Here is a 19,452-nt window from a genome sequence, read left to right on the forward strand (position 1 = left end):
GCCATCTATATTTCATATTGGGAATGAAGTGTAACGATTGAATATTTGTGCTGTTGTGTAGGTTAGTTGCTCTTTGCGGCGGCACTTTTTTAAATGGGAGATCGGCTTATAAATGCATTCGCGCCTCGAAGTTGGGAACCACAGAAAATAAACTCCAGCCGACGACCACTGTGGCACGGATCCTCGTGACTTGAGTCCGTCACCATGACCACTCAACCACCCACAGCAGCTGTTAGCGAGATTTGTACTATGAATTTTTCGAAAGTAAGAGTTCGAATTTACAGGCTACTAGTTTACCGCAAACCAACTCCGGTCATATCACCATATAGAAATTTACTACCGATCGAGGCGCCATTAGTCGGTGTCACCTCAGGTTCAGTACGGAAAAAAACTTGTAAGTTTATGAGCTAATGCTTATGGCCTGGTTATAAGTTAGAGGCTTCTCTCCCCCCCCCCCCCCCGGGCCTTCTTCTACTGAACCAGCACATATCCACAGGAACGTCGGAAGTGTTTTGAACCTGTGGGTGCTTGTCTTTGGTTTTATACATGAAAATTTTAATTTCTGAATTGATTCTGGGGATGGGTGGAGGTTGCTCGGACCCAAATTGCCGTGGGTACTCGTATGACTGCAGCACCCCTGGATTCGAAGACACCGCTTAGCCAGTCTATCGCCAATCGGCGATCCTTTCCCCCCTATCCAGCCTATTGTTTTACTCCATGCCAGGGGTAAACATAAGCGGGATAGACTTGAAAACCTGGGGTGGGGGCACGATATGATTGTTGGGGGGGGGGGCATGATGATGATTTTACTTCATGTATAAGCGTATACATTGGATCGGTCGGCTTCGTCTCTGACGCTTGCCCCCTCCCGTATCTCCGCCTACTGGGAAGGGGGCGGTAGTTTTGCTGGATGTGTGTGTATTTAGTGCAGTCTTCATTCTTATTTAGCGGTGTGTGGCTCTTTATGGGCGTTATATAATGTTTTATCATCTATATATATAAAATTCATTTTCTGTCTGTGTGTTTGGGACAGAGTGGGAGCCATGTTCTGGTTTGGTGGTGTCTGTCTGTGTGTGTGTGTGTGTGTGTACGTTCTCTATACAAATCTACAATTTTAAAACGATCGTCGCCAAATTTTGCATATATACCAAATGGCACCCGACTTGAATGATAGGCTACTTTAAAATTTCGTCAGAGCAGGGCAAATGCCCCAAACGGGCGAAAAACTGTCGGGCAACAATGGTTTTTTGGGCCTCAACAATCACTTTCCGAAAGTTTACTTTGGTTACCGTGGTTCCCTAGCAATGCGTTTCAGACGTGTATATGCCTTTACAATGGTTTGTCACTTCTCTAATCCTGTTACTATATGTATAATAGTTTATGCCTTTATAATGGTTTGCCACATTTACAATACTCCCAGTAATGAGGCTTTTTGAATAGACATCATAATCATCATCAGCATCGCTTTGAGGGCCAGGAAAAGGGTGATCCTCATAGAAATCAGTGTTAAAATTAACGATTTTACTGTAGAAATGCGGAAATTTTATGGGTTTTCTGTCACATCAATAATTTTAAAAATTGTATTGAATTCTCGATTTTTGAAATATTGAGTTCGCTTAGAGATATACGAAGCCCAGGAGATTAAATATGAAGTAATTAGCCTCGGACCTACTTTTTAGTTGGATATTCATGCAATAACATTGATTTCAACTTTTTATTTATAACTTCTAATAATTAATTTATAAATTAATTATTAGAAGTTATAGTTAGAGGCTAATTACTTCATATTTAATCTCCTGGGCTTCGTATATCTCTAAGCGAACTCAATATTTCAAAAATCGAGAATTCAATATCAATATTAATATCAATTCAATATTAATTTATAAATTAATTATTGGCCCGTAAAAAGTACATCGAAAAAATTCCACAGCTTTAATTAAGCATTTTTGGAAGCTGAAATTGGCAGATAGATAACTTGAAATTTGGGGGGGGGGGGGTGGAATCTAAATACTGAGCGACCATTAAAAAAGGTAAAAAAATATATATATTCATTTCTATTTCTTTAAATCTAGATTTGTTTATTTCATGAGTTGCCGCCATATTGGTTAACTTAGACACGGTTTGCATGTCCCTCAAAGAAAGAGGGAGATATCACGTGATCCAAAAAAAGCCTCATTGAAGAAAAACCGGGCAACGCCAGGTACTATGGCTAGTGTGTATATATTGTTTGTAGTTTGTGTTAATTGAATTTTTAATTGGTTTGCTGTATTTTTGAAATACATGACATCCATATTTTTATGGGCATCTTTTTATCAGCCACCTCGTTGGGCATTTTGTCTGTTGTGGCGTTGTATTTGTGTGTGGGGTGTTATATATATTTCAAATTGGGAGTGAAGTGTAATGATTGAATATTTATACCGTTGTAGGTCTGTTTTTCTCTCTGTGGCGAGACTTTTTTCAATTGAGAGGGGGGGGGGGAAGGATCAGCTTGCATTCGCTCCTGAAGTTGGAAATCTCACAGAAAACCAACTTCAGCAGATCACTACTGTGCCACCGTAGAGCACTGGTTCCAAACTCGTGTTCCACGAAACCCTGAGGTTCCACCACAGCTTTTCTGGGGTTCCGCATGATCACACAACACGGAACCCTTAAAAATCCCGGAACCCGGAGAGAGTTTTTAAAGAAGTTGTTACTAATATTCGCAAAGCTGCTTTTTGTTTTGAATTTTAACCAGATAGTGTCGTTTAAAAGAATGTCCAGACCACTTGAATGACTAACCTAGAGAGTGACCAAAAGAATGACGAGGTAAGCGAGGAACGAAAGCAGTTAGAGGGTGTGAAAGCATGTGAACGACAGAAAGAGTGACTTAGACATGTTTGGGGGAGGGGGGGGGGGTAGAACAAAACAGGCTTCTATAGTCCAGGGCGGCTAATTTGAAGGAATGGAATCAAGAAAACTAGACAAGAATGTGTGAAGGGTGGCAAAATTTGTATAATTCAGGTGATAATTTGTATAAATATAAAACAGGTGACAAAACTATTAATCCGCTTCCGGAGAGGGGGATTCTGATAAGGGCTTTGTGCCCGCCTGCCCTCACCAGAAGGCCTGAAAATTATGTGGTTCTCTTGCAATCGCTCGAATTTTCGCATGGAAAAATAAGACATTTGCCCAAGCAGCACCACCGGCTATTTATCATAGCACATGATTCTATTAGCGTGGAGATGGAACTGTGCATCCGAGAAGGGCCTGTGGGCCGTACTTGGCGGACCCATGCGTTGAGACGCCTCTGGGGTAAGTTATTAAAGAATCAGGCAATATCTTCCTTCTTAAATTCAGAAACAACAAAAGGAGTCAAATTTGATAATTTTTGTCACACCCTGGTCATTTTCGACTTCTGTCGAGTGCTAATTAGACCGTGACCTAAAATTTATTGCCGATTCCGAACGGCACCTTTTTTTACAGTCACGGAGTGATTGATGCGCTAACCTCTCGGTGTGGGACTACCTGCAGGTAACAATTTTTTCTGTCGTCATATCGCCGCATCCGTCGTACCCCCGCGTCAGAAGAGTTTCTGACAAGGACGAAGCGAACATCGGACTAGGGACACCTCTAAACATTCTTTGGTAATTTAGGCGAATATGGGTACTAACTCGCAAAATGGTTAACCACTTTAGCTTTTCGTGACTGTAATCGAAAACAATTATAATTTACATGCTTTTTCGATTACAATCACAAGAAGCTACAAAGTGTAGCTTAATTTACTTTAATTAAGTTAAAATTTTTTAATTTAATTAGGATTATTGTACTTGTTGTATTGTATTGTTATATTACTGTGCAAAAATATCAACTGTTAAACTTTTACCACAAATTCAACAATTTGATTTCTTATAGAATATTTACTAATATCACAACTGTATTTTTTTTTTCATGCGGCACATTAATCGAAAACCGATCACCAAATCGAATCATAACAGTTGTGATTTTTATTTGATAGATGGCAGAAGGGGGTTTTAGTTTAATGATGTTTTCAATATAATAGATACTGTACTTAGTTATTTTCCTAAAGGCATGCAAAAAAAGTTCAATGTTAAAAAAAATTAAAATATCGAAAGAAAACTTATACTTAACATGCTATTTTGTCCAATTTCTGTTAATTTTAATAATGCTTTTTGAAGGGTGGTAACTCAAATTTTCTCAGGAACACAATTTTTATGCCCCAATCCTTTTGTACTCCCTCTAAAAGTCGATCCTGCGTACTACCCTGATTAAGAGGTGGTGACTAGCTGTAAAGCCCTCTTTTATTTTGCTCTGGGGCTATGATGCTGTTGAGACGGCAGTAGGGACACACTGCGTTTGGGTTCTCCGCAAAATAGCCTCATTATCATCAAGGGTTACGCAGAACAGCCATATACTTTCACGGGTTCCGTGAGAAACTCTACGTTGGAAACCTCTCTCGCGATGCGAGTCCATCACTATGATCACACAACGGCACGGTGGTTTTCCATGAGGCCCGGTGATGCTGTTGAGACGGCCTTGGTCAATACTTACGACTTCAACTCTCTTGTAGGAAATTTTGGTTTATGAATCAATTTTGCAGTTGCTATGGTCGAAAAGATCTGCGACATCATTGGTCATCACGTTTTTATCTTTCTACAACTTATCCGTACTAAGCACTTCTCTGTAGAATTTCTAAGAAATAGGTGTACGCCGGAATGTGTTGTGTGCATGGACGTATATGCATGGCCCTCCGAAGTTTTTTGATGTCAGAGCTTTGTGAGTGTCCTGCCATCTACTTTCCATATGTTGAAGTAAAAATGGCAGATTCCTGAATTTCCGTGTTATGCAAGTTTCGTGTTAAAAGTCTGCCTGTCTCTGCGGAGAGACTTTTCAAATGGAAGACTGGCGCACAGCGAAAGTAGCGTGTCTTCTCGGGCCCCGGAACAGACTTTCTCTTCGGGGGGGGGGGGCTTGAAGTTGAAGAGTATAAATTATCATGTAAAATAAGTTGTATATGATTTTATGCCCCCCCCCATTTCCGCTCTGGACCTTAGGCAGTGCCCTGGTTGCTCCAGCTTAGTTACGGACCAGCATCTGGTTCACAGTCGCTCCTGGAGTCCAACCCGGAGGCCTAAAATAGGATAGGATGACCACCGGTGGATGGAGCCTTCGTTTCCCACTCAACTCCACTGGTTGGAAATTGTCGTATGGCGATATATGACCGGGATTTTGGCGTGCGATTAAGTAGTAGGACAACTACTTCCTTTTCACAACCATGTTCCTTTTTGAATGCTAAAAACACCGAAGTGAATGAACAAGTTGGATGAGCTCCCTTTTCAGATAGAAACAACCAACTTTGCATTGTAATTGCCACCAAAAATATTCCTGTTCGAATAGACCCCTGTTGATACGACGAAGCTCATTCCAAAGATTCAGAAAACGTGAAAAAAAGCATTTCGAGAAAAGTGGAAATGCTTTTCTTTGAAATAAGCTCTTTCATATGCACTATAACTCAGAAAATTCGTTATAGACATTCTGACTGAAATAATTCTCAACAGTATTTTTTGTTATCATTCGATATTACGAAGATAAGTATAAAAATTGAAATTGGTAATTAAATAAAATAAAATGGTAATTTTATGAATTAACCATGAGAGTGATTTGATTTCTTATGATTAGCATAATTTATTCAAACAAAATTACAACACAGTTTCTAATATTACAAAAGAGAAAAAAAATTATCTACGAGATATAATTTTTTTTTAAAATTTTCTAATAATATATCTTATAGTTATCCGAATCATGTTATAATTTCCAATATATTATCAAAAACCATGGTCACTGGGTTTTTATATATTCCCAGCATGTTTTTCGCATGTATGAGCATTTTTCCAACTTCCAAACTCAATGCATGATTACAAAAAAAAAACATAAAAGACCTTCGAAGTTTGTGTGTGTAAAAAAAACCAGCTGTCAGTTGGTTAGAACCGGTCAAAAACGATTTTGAAGGGCAATCGATGCCATTGACGTATCATTGAATCACAACTGTTCCCACCACAGAACGTCCTTGCATTTAATAAACAGAACGATTCTTCTCTTTCCCCAACGGAATTTCAACCCGTTCAATCGAATAGCAGTCATTCCGATTAGCGGATGGTTGGTTATTCTGCCTGTAATTCTCGATGATGATATAGCAGCCTTGGACCAGCGTGTTGCTCGCTCGGAACATTCTCCACGAGTTTGTCCATCTATGACATCAATCGTTATGTCGTCCATACTTTTTTTTTCTCTCTCTTTCTCTTTTATTTTAAAGAAAGAGAGTCCTTTTAACTTTTCACATCACGTTTTTTTAGATGCTGATGCCCTTTTAAAACAAAACCGCGTGTTTTGCTGTTATATGATCCACGGCAAGGTAAACAACCGTTCGGTCTGGCTCAATCTATTACGAAGAGTGCCGCCAGGAATAAAACCTCGCATGTTATAAGTAATTGTATGATGTATGTGTTCTCCGTTGGGAGATTCGGAAGAAAAAAAAAACTTCGAATGGTGGAAAATTCGTCTCCTTCAGGAGAATTTTTTTTTTATAATGTGGCCTAGGCCACATGATGAAGGCCATGAATTCTCATGGAAATTTTTCATTTCTTATTACGTAATAATTCAAGTATAATTTCTTTTGCCAGTGGAAATTGTTTCAGATCCCCAATATAATAATGTTATCTGGGAAAACTAATTTTTTTTTTGTTTGCGAAGATAGTTTTTGTTTCGTTCAATTGCTTCTGGTTTGAAGCATAATTTCATTTTAAAAATTAATTAGTTGAGATACTGTGAAGAAAAATTGAGAAGAATGTTCAAATTTTTTTTTAAATACTTTGCTCTATTTTAAGTTCTGCAAGTAAAAAGTTACCTTGGAAAAAAAACAACAACGTAAATTAATAACATTTTCTTCTGCGCAAGCCTAATTTGGAATTGATAATTTAAAAAAACTTTAAAAAGAAAAATTTTGAGTGAAATTTGCAATTTTTTTTGAAACATTATGTTCTATTTCAAGTACTGTAAGTCACTCTGAAAAAAAACGTAAATTAGTAAAATTAAATACATGTCAAAAAATTATGAGCCCACGGAATATCATTAACCATAAACCTTGAAACATTAATCAAGGTGCTGGAAAAAAGTTAAGGACAACCGAAAAACCATTACATCTTTTAGAGTGGTAACTGCAAGTGGAGCTAAACATATTTTCCACTAAAAATGATGAGTGCTGTACTTTTTCAGAATTTTTTTTTTTTTGAAATTATAGTAAAGGTCAAAACCTGGAAGAAAAACATAAAAATTGTGTGGTGTCTAACGTAAAAGAATTTCGCGTTTCTCTCATGTTGACCTAACAGCCGAGACTGCATATTTCAATCAGTCATGCACTATGAAACCAATCATTTTTTTGGAAGTGTGAAGATGCCAAAGACAACATATTTATTGGACAGTGCAAAGGCGAAATAGTTGCGCTCAAAGAAACTTCGATACTTGGTCATGAAATGGTGGGAAGAATTTAAAGATTGAAGAGTGTTGGTAAAAGTTTCATAAATGGGCCTGAGAATATTGGATTGAAAAAGTTTGCGCAAAAAGACTTTTTTCTCCTACTGTTCGTCGGAAAAAGACGATTATTCATAGTTATTATGTGAAAAAAAAAGTTTCTTAGGTGTAATTCCAATAAAAGGAATACAACTTGTATTCCTTTATTGGAATTACATGGAACAACGTGTAATAACGTAACGCGTGTTGCCTTGCACACGCGTTATGTCAGGGGCGTCGGAAGTGTTTCGAAACTGTGGGTGCTCGTCTTTAGTTTTATATCGGAAATTTTAATTTTTGGATCAATTCTGGGGGTGCTCGGATCCATGTCACAAATTACCGTGGGTGCTCAAGCACCCGCAGCACCCCCGGCTCCGACGCCACTGCGTTATGTGCCTAATGCGATAAAAAAATTCAATTTCTAGTATGCAAAACCAAAATGAAAATTTGTTTTTATGATACAGCCATGGACGGAGATACGGGGGGGGGGGGGGGCCCGAACCTTTGACGAATTCCATCGTCAAAGGTGGAGTCGACTGATCTAATGTATAAATGTATATATGAATTGGCATCATCATCATCGTGCCCCCCCCCCAGACTTCCAAGTCCATCTCCGCCTACGGATACATCGCAGATGAAAGCGACGCGAATCGGCCAAACAGCATGTATCTCGGTGTCTAATAGGATGAGGATATTTGATGAAAAGAAATTTAGATGGACTCGATGGTATTAAAATATTATTAACCTATGTAATGGATAGAGCCGTATCTTGGTAATGCTGGCATATTGAGACAGTTTTGGCAAAATTTCTATTTTCTTTCCCCCTTCAAAAAGTCTCTCCAGCGAGTGCAACAGGCCTACAACACGGTACAATTATTCAATCATTGCACTTTACCCATAGTTAGAAAAATTGATGGCAGATGGCGGCACTACACATAACAAGCATTATACAGTGACAAACTTCACGTTAGGTTCACAACACGCTCACGCACATTCTAACATATACCAATTCGTTAGAAATTCCGCAGAGGAATGTGTATGAGGTGCATGCATGGTTTAGTACTAGGATCACTAATTTTGCTATTTATGTTTTGCGAGAAACGCGAATGTGTATTCTCCATCGAAACACATGTTACAAAACCTTTTAAGGAAATATAAACCATTAACACACATGGGTAAAGAACGTTCAACCGTCGTTTTCCAAGTTTATGAAATTTGCCCATTCATAGTCTTTCGGGTATGAAACATCTCGCGATTAATCGAGAGTGGTTCTCGTGGCCCTTCTGCTATGGACATCTCGTAATAGATAGTGGGGGTATGATTCTCGTGGTCCTTCTGCTATGCACATCTTGGGATAGATAGAGTAAGGTTCTCGTAGTCCCCCTGTGCTATTGTACATATCGTGATATAAGGAGTAGGGTTATAGTCTTCCTTCTACTATGTAGTCATTTCGTGATAGAGTATGGTTCTCGTACCGCTTTTGCTATATCTCGTGATACATAGGGTATGATTCACGTGGTCTTCCTATTTTACATCTCGTAATGGATATTAAGCATATGGCTCTCATGGTCTTTCTAGTATGAACATCTCACGATTAAGAGAGCGTGGTTCTCATGGCTCTTCTGCTATGTGCATTTGGTGATTAGTAGAGCGCGTGGTTCTCGTGATCCTTCTTTCATATACATCTCGTGATGGATAGTGTATGGTTCTCACGGTCTTTCGGGTATGAACATCTCGTGATTAATCGAGTGTGGTTCTCGTGCCCTTCTGTTCCGTACATTCACATAATCTGGTATGATGATGTATGGTATATATGATGTATGATTTTCTTGGTGGTCCTTGTGTTTGTATACGTCGTGATAAAGCAGTGGTTCTCAACCTTTTAAGATTCGCGGAGCCTTTTATGGTATATAATTTCCGTGGTGGAGCTCCGTAGGCCTATATTTTATTTATTCTTCAAAGTTATGGATTTATTTTTATTTTTATTTAAAAATATTTATAATAATTTTTTTTTTCAAATTTACTAGCTTCTTTTATTTTTCTCGACCGGTCGTGGAGTCCCTGGGAAGTGCATACGGAGCACCGGTTGAGAACCACTGTGATAGAGTATGGTTCTCGTGATCTTTCTGCTATGTGCATTTTGTGAAATATAATGCATCATTGTCGTGGTCCTTCTGTTATGTGCATCTCGCAATTAGTAGAGCGTGGTTCTCACTGTATTTCATTCATATACATCTCGTGTATGGTTTTCATGGTCCTTCGGGTATGAACATCTCGCGATTAATAGATTGTGGTTATCGTCGTCTTTCGAGATGTACCCATCTCGTGATGATAGAATATGAATCTCGTACTGCTTCTGGTCCATCTCGTTATAGGGTATGGTTCGCGTGGTCTTTCTATAAGCAACATCTCGTGGTAGATGAGGTATGGTTTTCATGGTCCTTTTGCCACGTAAATCTCGTGGTAGATGGGGGGGGGGGGTATGTTCATTGTGGTTTTTTTGGTATGTCCATTGAAAGAACTTTGACATGAAATTTTCTGTATTTGATTTGCAATTGAATGAAATATTTTTTAGTCATTATTGAAAAATCGACTTCAGGAGTCGTGACACCCCATAACAAATTTTACGATCGTATCCCGATACAATGATCTCTCACTTAACGAATTCTACAATCGGACCCGATACTCATTTGGAAATTTTTTAATATTTATAAAATTCTCCCAATTACACTTGAATATTATGCATAATCATCGGCAAAAGTGATCTTTTTTTTAAACATTTATTCAAACTTACCAATGACGCTTGGGTATTATGCATAACCATCGGTAAAAGTGATTAATTTATCAAGCTTACCGACACGATTGGCGAGTGTCCAATAATAACCGGTTATTGAGCATAGTGACCGATTTATCACATTTACCGTATATATATATTCATCACATCCACCATTCTGAGCTGACATTCCACCATGTATTTCCGTTTGTTTCACTTTCTTCAAAATTCATGCAGAAAATTGTCAATGTAGATACTGCCAAATATCACATAGATTTTTTTTCTGCTTCCAAACCAGCTAAATTCTACGAAGAGGGATTTTCAAAAGTTCTGAGAAAATTTTTCCAAAGTCTGAGGGCAAGGGCGTAGCGAGGGGGGGAGGACTTGGGGGTCTGGTCCCCACCCCCCCGAAATGTGAGAAAATGACCGAAAAAAGGGAAAAAGATGGCCAAATCCATTGTTCTGTCACTTTGGTCCCCCCCCAAATTAAAGTGGTCCCCCCCCCCGAACGAAATTTCTGGCTACGCCCCTGTCTGAGGGAAATATAAAATGAAAATAGGGAAAAATGACCGTACCTTAAAGAACATGGGTAAAATGCTATAATACAGACTATTTATCGGTGTGATATTAGAAAAATTGGAAAATTTTATTAGGAATTCTGATTTATTTACGAGCAACTTCAAACTTCTTTTGTTATAAAAAATATGCATATTAAAATGTCTAATTAATGCAATGATTATGGTTACATAAGAAATTAAAGGAAAAAGTGGACGAGTTAACTGAAACGTTTTTGTTTCAGAAAAACTAGAAAGCTTCGAATTTTCCAGAGGGAAAAAAAATCCACAACCGAGAGTTGAACGTTTCTTATATCATTTTTCTTAGAAAGGAAAAGCCGATTTCTCCCATGCGTCCCTAAACTGTCTCCACCCATCGAACAAATGGCTGGATGGATGATATTCTTTGACCACACTTATGTATTTCGAATGACGTCGTCGTCGTATACCACAGAAGGTCATTTTTTCTTCACAGAGATACAGTTTTTTTTTTCCTTTATTAAAAATATGAGAAAGATGTTATCAGCGAGTAGGTTCATTCTCAAGGTGAAAGTGCTTTTTTTAAAAGGTGTTGGACGCACACGGGAAACGTGCCCACCATTGACCTATTTCCGCCGTCTTCTCGCGATATAAAAAGTAATTTGCTTCCTCTTTCACGCAATTAATTTCTGGACTTTCATACTAATAACTCGTTGGTTTATTTGCTGGACCAAACATTCCCAAACATGAACAAGCTCCTGGTAAGTCCTCCTCATATTATTATCTAATACCATAAGAATTTTCTCACTGTCACGCTGCTAAATAACTTCTCAAGTAAAAATTTTAGAAGAATAGTTTTATTTTAAAAATGCATAACGACATAACATTTTACTTTCGTGTAGATAATTCTATAATCCGATTTGAATTAAATATGTGTATATATAATGCACCAGATGTCAAAGAAAGAGACCTTTTTTTATGGAAATTATGCCGAGACGAACTCGGAAACAAAAGTCTCCCGGTCTTCACCGGGAATCAAACCCCGGTCTTCTTTCCATCCGGACAAGTGCGATACCGTATACACAACTAGAAACTTGAAATTGTTTTCCTTATTTCACGGTAACGCACACTTGCCTGGATTGAAAGAGGACCAGGTATTCGATTCTCGGCAAAGATCAGAAGACTTTTCTTTCTGAATTCACCTCGAAACAATATCCAGGAAAAAAAGTATTTTTCCTTGATATATAGGGAGGAGAAAAAAAACCACCTCACTCCATTACATGTTAATGCACAAGTCGCTTATGTGCACTTATGTCACTTATATACAAGTCGAGTGGAGTGCAAGACTATTATAGGGGTTTTACGCATACACGCGACTTGTTTTCGCTCCTATAGTAGTTTCCAGGGGACGACCGGCCTAATAGCTACACAAAAAGAACAAGTTGAAGGCAGAGTGTAGGTGTCTCATGTACTGTATTAAGCTGCGTAAAAATAGTTTTCAAAGTCACCACACTCGTCGGTCGCTTCAGTGAAATGTCCCGTGTTTGAATGAGCAATGTGTGAAGTGGCCTGCTTTTGTACCGGTTTCTCCAGTTCTCCAGTTCCAGCCTTTGTACCGAGTGCCCGGACTCCGGACTTGAATCGTAACACATGAATTCAAATTTTCATAATTGGTAAAATTTCTATAAGAGCATCGGGCACATGCAGTAACACATTCGGTAAACATGGTATATGGTTCATGACCGTTTAGTACGATGAAATTCATTTGAAACTTCCTGTACAGGCTTGGGATTTTTTAGTGTTTCACTCAATTACTTTCAATCATTTGCTGTGGCATCTACACCACACCGAGTGTCCAAAAATGTGTACGGGATTTCCCAGAGCTTCCGAAATCTGCATTTTTCTAACATTACATGGGTTTCTTTAACCCTTTGAGTGGTTTTTAAAACTTTGCTGATCCGCATTGTAACTGTCACAGTGGAAACCACTAAACCTTCTGGAAATACCACCTATTTCCAAGAAGACTATTTTTCCCCGAATTTTGTGCAGGTGATAGTGTTTCCCCCAACTCTGAGAACAACAAATCAAGGAATAGAAATTCTCTAGCCTATTCTGCTATTTATATTGTTCGTATATTTCTATACTACACGGAAAGGAAGAAAAAAATACCGTCTCTCTCTCTCCTTCTGTTATCAGACTATGAACAATAGCTGGTTCCATCCGCTGGCTGTTAAACTTACAGGTTGAGGGGAGGAATGTAAAACAAGTTCGCGAAAAAATTCTGCTTTACAGAGCTCTGGGCTTGGCATTGCCGAAATAAGACGGTTTAAAGGAGTCTAGATATCTCGTAATTGCCGAAATATAAGGCATCAATACTAATCAAGTTAAGCGAGATATATCGTCAATGTCACTGTAAAGATTAAAATTTCATTATATGATGAATAAAATTTTTACATGCTGATTATATACAGCCGCGAAATGTATGACGGATTTTTTCTCAAAGTAAGAGAATTCGCTTTTGTGGTTTACATACAGGAAATTACGGTAATCAAATATCTTCGATTCTATTCCTGGCGGGAAAGGGTTTCTAGTGCTTACGTCAATCTTGAGTGAATATGAATGATCAGTACTATAGATTAGATCGAATTTTTCTCTTTTTAAATTCATCGTCTATGTCAGGGGGTTCTCAAACTTTTTTCCACCAACGGCGCAGTTATCCTAATAAACGCTTATTCACGGTTCTCCAGAGCAGTTTAACAAAGAATATCTTCGAAAAACCTATGTTGGACCGCCTTTCCGCCGCGCCCCTGACAAAGATTGGTGGCGCACAGTTTCAGAAACCCTGATCTATGTCACTAAATGAAAGTAAATGAAATGTTAACTGTTAAATGTTTTTTGTCTTTCGGGAGACGCCTTTGTATTCGTTTAGGAGAAGTTAACTTCTCATCGAGGAGTATATACTTGTACTTATAAATAAATTATGTACCGCACTGTTAGTCATTTGTTCTCTTCTATCAGAAATACCTGAAGACACCGGCTAAAAAATACTTTACAAGCATATTCCTCTATAAACGAGACTTAAATTTATGTTCTTTGGAAGGAAAAAAATCTTCAATCTCATTCAATGAATCTTGAATCAATTCAGCATCTTTTTCTTTTTTTTTGGGGGGCGGGGAAATTCAAGTCTGCGTTCATGGATCACTGAGGTAAACAGAATCAAAGAATCCATTCGATATTATATCAACACAAATGTTTTACTGCAATTATGAATTAAAAATCGGATAAAACGACCTTTCAATTTATTTCAGTTTCGGCTATCATTAATCATCACACAAGTTTCTTTTCTTATCAACCCACTTGTAAAGTTGGATCCACGCCATTTCCCCGAAAGTAAAAGAATGCTGGCCACTTCCCACAAATTATAAAGTACTGTATGTTAGAAGCTTAAGTTTTTTTTTTTTGTTTCTTTCTATATTAAAAAGAGTGGAGCCTACTTCAAAACCGCTTCCCCCCTCTCTTATACCTTCAGAGGAATTCGTCTTGTTCATATTCAAGGTCGCCATTATAGGAAAAACCAACTCGTGTGGCTTTCTCTCTGTGTGTTTGTGTCTGCCTTTTCATCCTGCGTTATCATCCTTTGTTTCGCTTTCGTGTCCATTTGGGACGTCGTCCCCGTTTTATTCGAAATCCGCTGTTGTAGAATGCCAGTCCTTACGTCCAGTTCCACACCATACACATTTTCCTCCCCTTTCTTACAATAAAATTCTGGCTTTCACTCAAGGACGAATTCGTGTTCCTCCTCGTTTTTATTTAATTCTATAATTTATAACTATACACGTCCAACGTTGATTAATACTAAAGTGATTATCAATTTAAAATATCCCTGTTGATGTTATGAAATGATAAAGCATTCGTTCAAAGCCAGGTCTGAATAACTCAATAAATTTTACAAACGTTTTTCTTTCGATTATTTTGAAATCTCGCTCGTTGTATTCTGTACTTCTTCAATTTTTAGAAACAAGCTTTTTTTAGTACAGCCATACCTCTGAATGAATGAACGTTAGAACTTTGCCACTGGACTTATCCCGTCACCAAGATCTCTTCCAGCCCAGCTTCGTAATAGCCATACCTCTGCTAACGAGGGTAATTCGTTCCAGAATCACGTTCGTAAGCTGATATCTTCGTTAGCGAAAACGTGATTTCTTATAGGTTTCCAAGGAAAATCGTTTAATTCGTTCGAAACATGGCTCAAAATTTCAAGTTTTATAAAACACCCAAGAAACACTGAGAAAGTCAAAAACTGACCGAGGGCTGAAATAAAAAGGTTCATATAATCGGAAAAATGAGAATTTACAGGAAGATAAGAAACTGAAGATAAGTATAAAATTATACTATAAATCCAGTCGGGTTCGTAGGTGTCCTCTTATATGGTCTATACCAGCGGTTCTCAACCGGTGCTCCGCGGAGCCTTTGGAGCTCCTTGGACACTTCCCAGGGGCTCCGCAGCAGCAGCTCAAGGAAAGTGAAATAAATCAGTAAATTTGATTAATAAATAAATAAAAAGGTCTGAAGGATTCCACCACACATAAGTTATATATTAAAAAGGGCTCCTCGAGTCAAACTCGGGGCTCCGCTACAGAAATTATACGTTGGAAAAGGCTCCGCGAGTCAGAATAGGTTGAAAACCGCTGGTCTATACCATAGTTTCCCAACCTTTTTTGTCCCACCGCTCCCTTCTCCAGAATTTTCTTCCTCCCATCGCCTCCCAACGCAATCTAACCCATATATTCCTATGTTACACCCGTAGATTCTACCGCCCACCCCGGAACATTCTATCGCCCCCAGGGGGCGTTAACGCCCACATTGGGAATCACTGGTCTATACCATAAAAAGTAAAAGTTTCAAGTACACACGCTGAAAAAACGTGTGTACTTGAAACATTTAAATCTGGGCTCTTTTTTTAAATGTATTTTTTTCTCCTAATTAAATCATTTATTTCACATGAAATGACTCAAAATCTTTCTCAAAGAGAAATAGGGTTACGAAAAAAATCGTTGCTAGGCTAACAGACGTATAACTGTATTTAGGATGGTGGTCTTCAAAAAGTGAAATTGGCAGAAATTTGAGTTAATATAGCATACACATCCAAGTGTGTGTTCCAAAAGCATAGGCACAGCATAAATCAGTGAAAATATTGTGTGTTGTCCAGGTGGTCTTTGGCTTCCTCTATGTATATTTAAGGGTGGTGAAGGGTCCTCAATCAGTACGTTCTTAACACATTAATCCATTCGGACATAGCCTGGGGGACCCTCAAATGTAGCCTCATAAGAATGAGATCTAGGTACAATTTTTGTATGTAAATTGGACGCAAGTATTTTTAGCCAGGTAGGGGCTCATGTAAATAAATCACTGTTGAAAATTTCTGGCATTAAAATCTGGATGTTTCTTGAAACAGGTAAAATTATTTAAGGGGATTGCTGCACGATCTTGGCTTCTCATGCTTTTCTATGGAAAAAATCTCCTCTTCTTTTAAGGAATATTTAACATTTTTTCTACTCACTTTAGGCGCTTAATTTTCTCTCTCTCAAATACTACAGTATGAGTATTTTTATACATTTTAACACGAGCATTTAGGATTTTAATTTTTGGTTGTTTTTTTCTCGAATTTTAACTTCAATGATACTTTTCAAAAATCACCAAAATTTACCCATATTTTGTTTTGTACAATAAATTTTTGTAAAGAAATTTTAATAAAAAATCGTTGTGCTAAGCATGTAATATGTGCCATAGTATTGAGACACGTTTAAAGACATTTGAGTGAGTGTGGAGCGGGGAAGGAATTAACAAACCGTATGGGGAGAAAATGAAAGTTGCCGGCCATCTCGTATATACGGAACTCTATCGCATACGCAAGAGAAGGTGGAGGTGTTGCATTGCATATTTTCATTATTTATTAGGAGACGACTCAAATGGCCATGGCCCCCACAAGTGTGGGGGGGGGGGGACTGACAGGGCTCTAGCCCTGGTGTCCGGGACAGCTCTCATCATTTTTTGCTTTTTCACGCTATAAATTAACTACAGAAGGGCCCCGTGAAAAGTCTGACCAGAGGGCCCCCAAAAGATCCCAGCCTAGGGGACCCGCTCCAGGATAAGGGGGCCATGCAAATGGCCTTAGTCCCCCAAGGTTCCTGCACCTATGCTACCAGGCGACTAACGATATGGCACATACTGGCGGCCGATTCCGACAGTCTGCGTGCTACGGATTGGTTAAAAGAAATGAATTTTTTTTTCTTCAGGTTTCAATCCAATCCGTAGCGAGCAGACTGTCACACACACACACAAATCCGGAAAATCTCCCGCCAAGGGAGCAAATATGGTGCACGCTGGTTTCCGATTCTGCGAGTCGGTGCCGTTTCGGATTCGTTAGAAAACTTGAAAATCCCGATCTCCCCTTTAAAAAGTCTCGCCACAGAGAACAACAGACCTACAAACAGCACAAATTCAATCATACACATCACTCACTTCACTTCTGAAATATAGATGGCGGCACTAAAAAAAAAAAAAATCAAACACAACAGTACATACGCATTCAGACTGTTAGGTACACACACACACACACAGCTACACTTCCGGCACAATTCACTAGGTAGTAAATCGCCCATAGATGGGGATTGACCTGAGTTGTGCTCGGTTTGAAAGAAAGAAAGTATGCTTATAGCCTGGACTGCAAATTGTTGAATTCTGAGGAAGTTGTTTTTTGAGGGACGAAGGGGCGATTTTCTTAAGTTTGACTGAGGTTTTAGAGTATTTAAATTTCTTTTTTTTTTCTACGTGTATTACCTCTTGAAACAATATCATTTTTACATAGATGAAAACGATCTTTTTTCTTCTTCTTCAGGTATTTACAGTTTTGTTACTCTGCGTATCGATGGTAATTGGTGGATACAGCCGATCCTATTTCCGTCAGCACATGGGACATAAATCTTACCTGGGAGGATACCACCACTACAGGCCTGGTTACTATAGCTCCATACACCACGCTAAACCCATCTACCATGCTCCTGCACGAGTGAGCCACTACAAGCCAGCTCCCCACAAGGTTGCCTATCACGCCACTCCCTTGAAGCCAATGTATCACGCAGCTCCGTCCCATGCGACGTATTACTACAGAAAACCCGCCATGCATCACGGATATTACGGGCCGTCATACCACCATGGAAAATACATTCATCATTGAAGACTCCGTTTGATTTTTCGATACTTTCGTCGAACCATTTGTTGAAGGTTCCGAAGCATGTTGAACATATACGAAAAAGTCACTGTAAAATTGAAAAAAAATGTTGCTTTCATTAAACTTGTTTTTATCCACGTTTGAAATGGAATCCTTCGATATCTTTGACAAGTGTCTCTATCACTCTCGCTAGATTTCCTTAAGTGTCGATCATGTTCCACGAGTACTTATAAGCAGAAAATGAGCATTGGGCATGCCGCCATTTTCTACTAAAATATTATCTAATTATTTCTACGTTGACCAAACTGTTTTTATCAACACATCATGGAAATTTTTCGAAACGTTTTACACAGTTTAAAAAAAAAGCAATGAGGGTTTATACTTAAAAAACTAATCCCCTACAACTCCGACGCACATCTCCATCCGTAAGGAATATTTAACGTGGGTATCTTTCTGGTTTTTCAAATTTAACCTCCAACGCATAACGATATGGTGCAGAACGATATCGTACTGCATCAGGCATATTCAACCTATTGCTCTGGATCTGGAGAACCTGAATGTTGACTGAAGCATCCATCGGGTCATGCTCATGGGGCATACTCGACAATCCGATCTCCAACCTAACTATCTTATTCAATATTGAATATTGATTCGAGAATTCAAATCATGCTCGTCTGAGTTTAAGCATACGTCAGTGCTGCCATACGGCTACTCTTCTTTCCACTGGTGTTGGATATAAACTATTAGTGAGACTCGAAAAACGTTGAAGGTTCCTGTCACGCATGATAAAACATTATACATATTATAGGGGTATTGAATTTAGAGCTTAAAAATACCACATGGATTAATCAGTGAAAAGGCAGAATCAAGACAACGAAGGGGAAAAGCATGGCAGACAATGTGATACGCAGACATTGATATTGGGTATAACCCTTGGAATTCATTTCCTCAAGGTACAGATTTGTGGATTTTCCTATCAGCACCATTAAACTGTTATTTAATGCAGAATCTTTCACCATATGAGTATAATAGTATTAAGTTTGATGAATTTTGTCATGACGGCTGTATTTTCCAATGCTAGTTTGATCAATTTCGAGAACTCATTTATATGAAATGGATGAATGGTTCCCATATCTTTAAGGTGGGGGAGGGGGGGGGGCTTTATTCAATGTTATTAGCATTACGAAAGCAAATTTATAGAGTTAAAAATTAATTTTTTTTAGGTTGATTCCCTGGTCTCTTATGTTGTAGCTCAACCACTATACTCATTATGGGGGGGTGAGGGTAGAGAGGAAGTATGAATGTTCTGTAATGAAACTTATTGGCGTATACAGTTTCACTCAGAAGTTACT

The 19,452-nt window shown here is 38.5% G+C and overlaps 1 protein-coding gene across 1 annotated transcript; it reads left to right on the forward strand.

Annotated features, from left to right (window-relative positions):
* The first annotated feature begins 11,475 nt into the window (after positions 1-11,475).
* Positions 11,476-18,237, forward strand: LOC149090099 (uncharacterized). Its single transcript, XM_089235542.1, has 2 exons — positions 11,476-11,630; positions 17,768-18,237. Exons 1-2 carry the CDS (start codon positions 11,616-11,618, stop codon positions 18,104-18,106), a joined length of 354 nt encoding a protein of 117 aa, XP_089091668.1. The 5' UTR covers positions 11,476-11,615; the 3' UTR covers positions 18,107-18,237.
* The last annotated feature ends 1,215 nt before the right edge of the window (positions 18,238-19,452 follow it).

This window comes from Pholcus phalangioides, unplaced genomic scaffold, assembly GCF_987345545.1.
Source record: "Pholcus phalangioides strain wild (caught in Gottingen) unplaced genomic scaffold, Ppha-v1.0 ptg000001l_1, whole genome shotgun sequence".
Taxonomy (NCBI): domain Eukaryota; kingdom Metazoa; phylum Arthropoda; class Arachnida; order Araneae; family Pholcidae; genus Pholcus; species Pholcus phalangioides.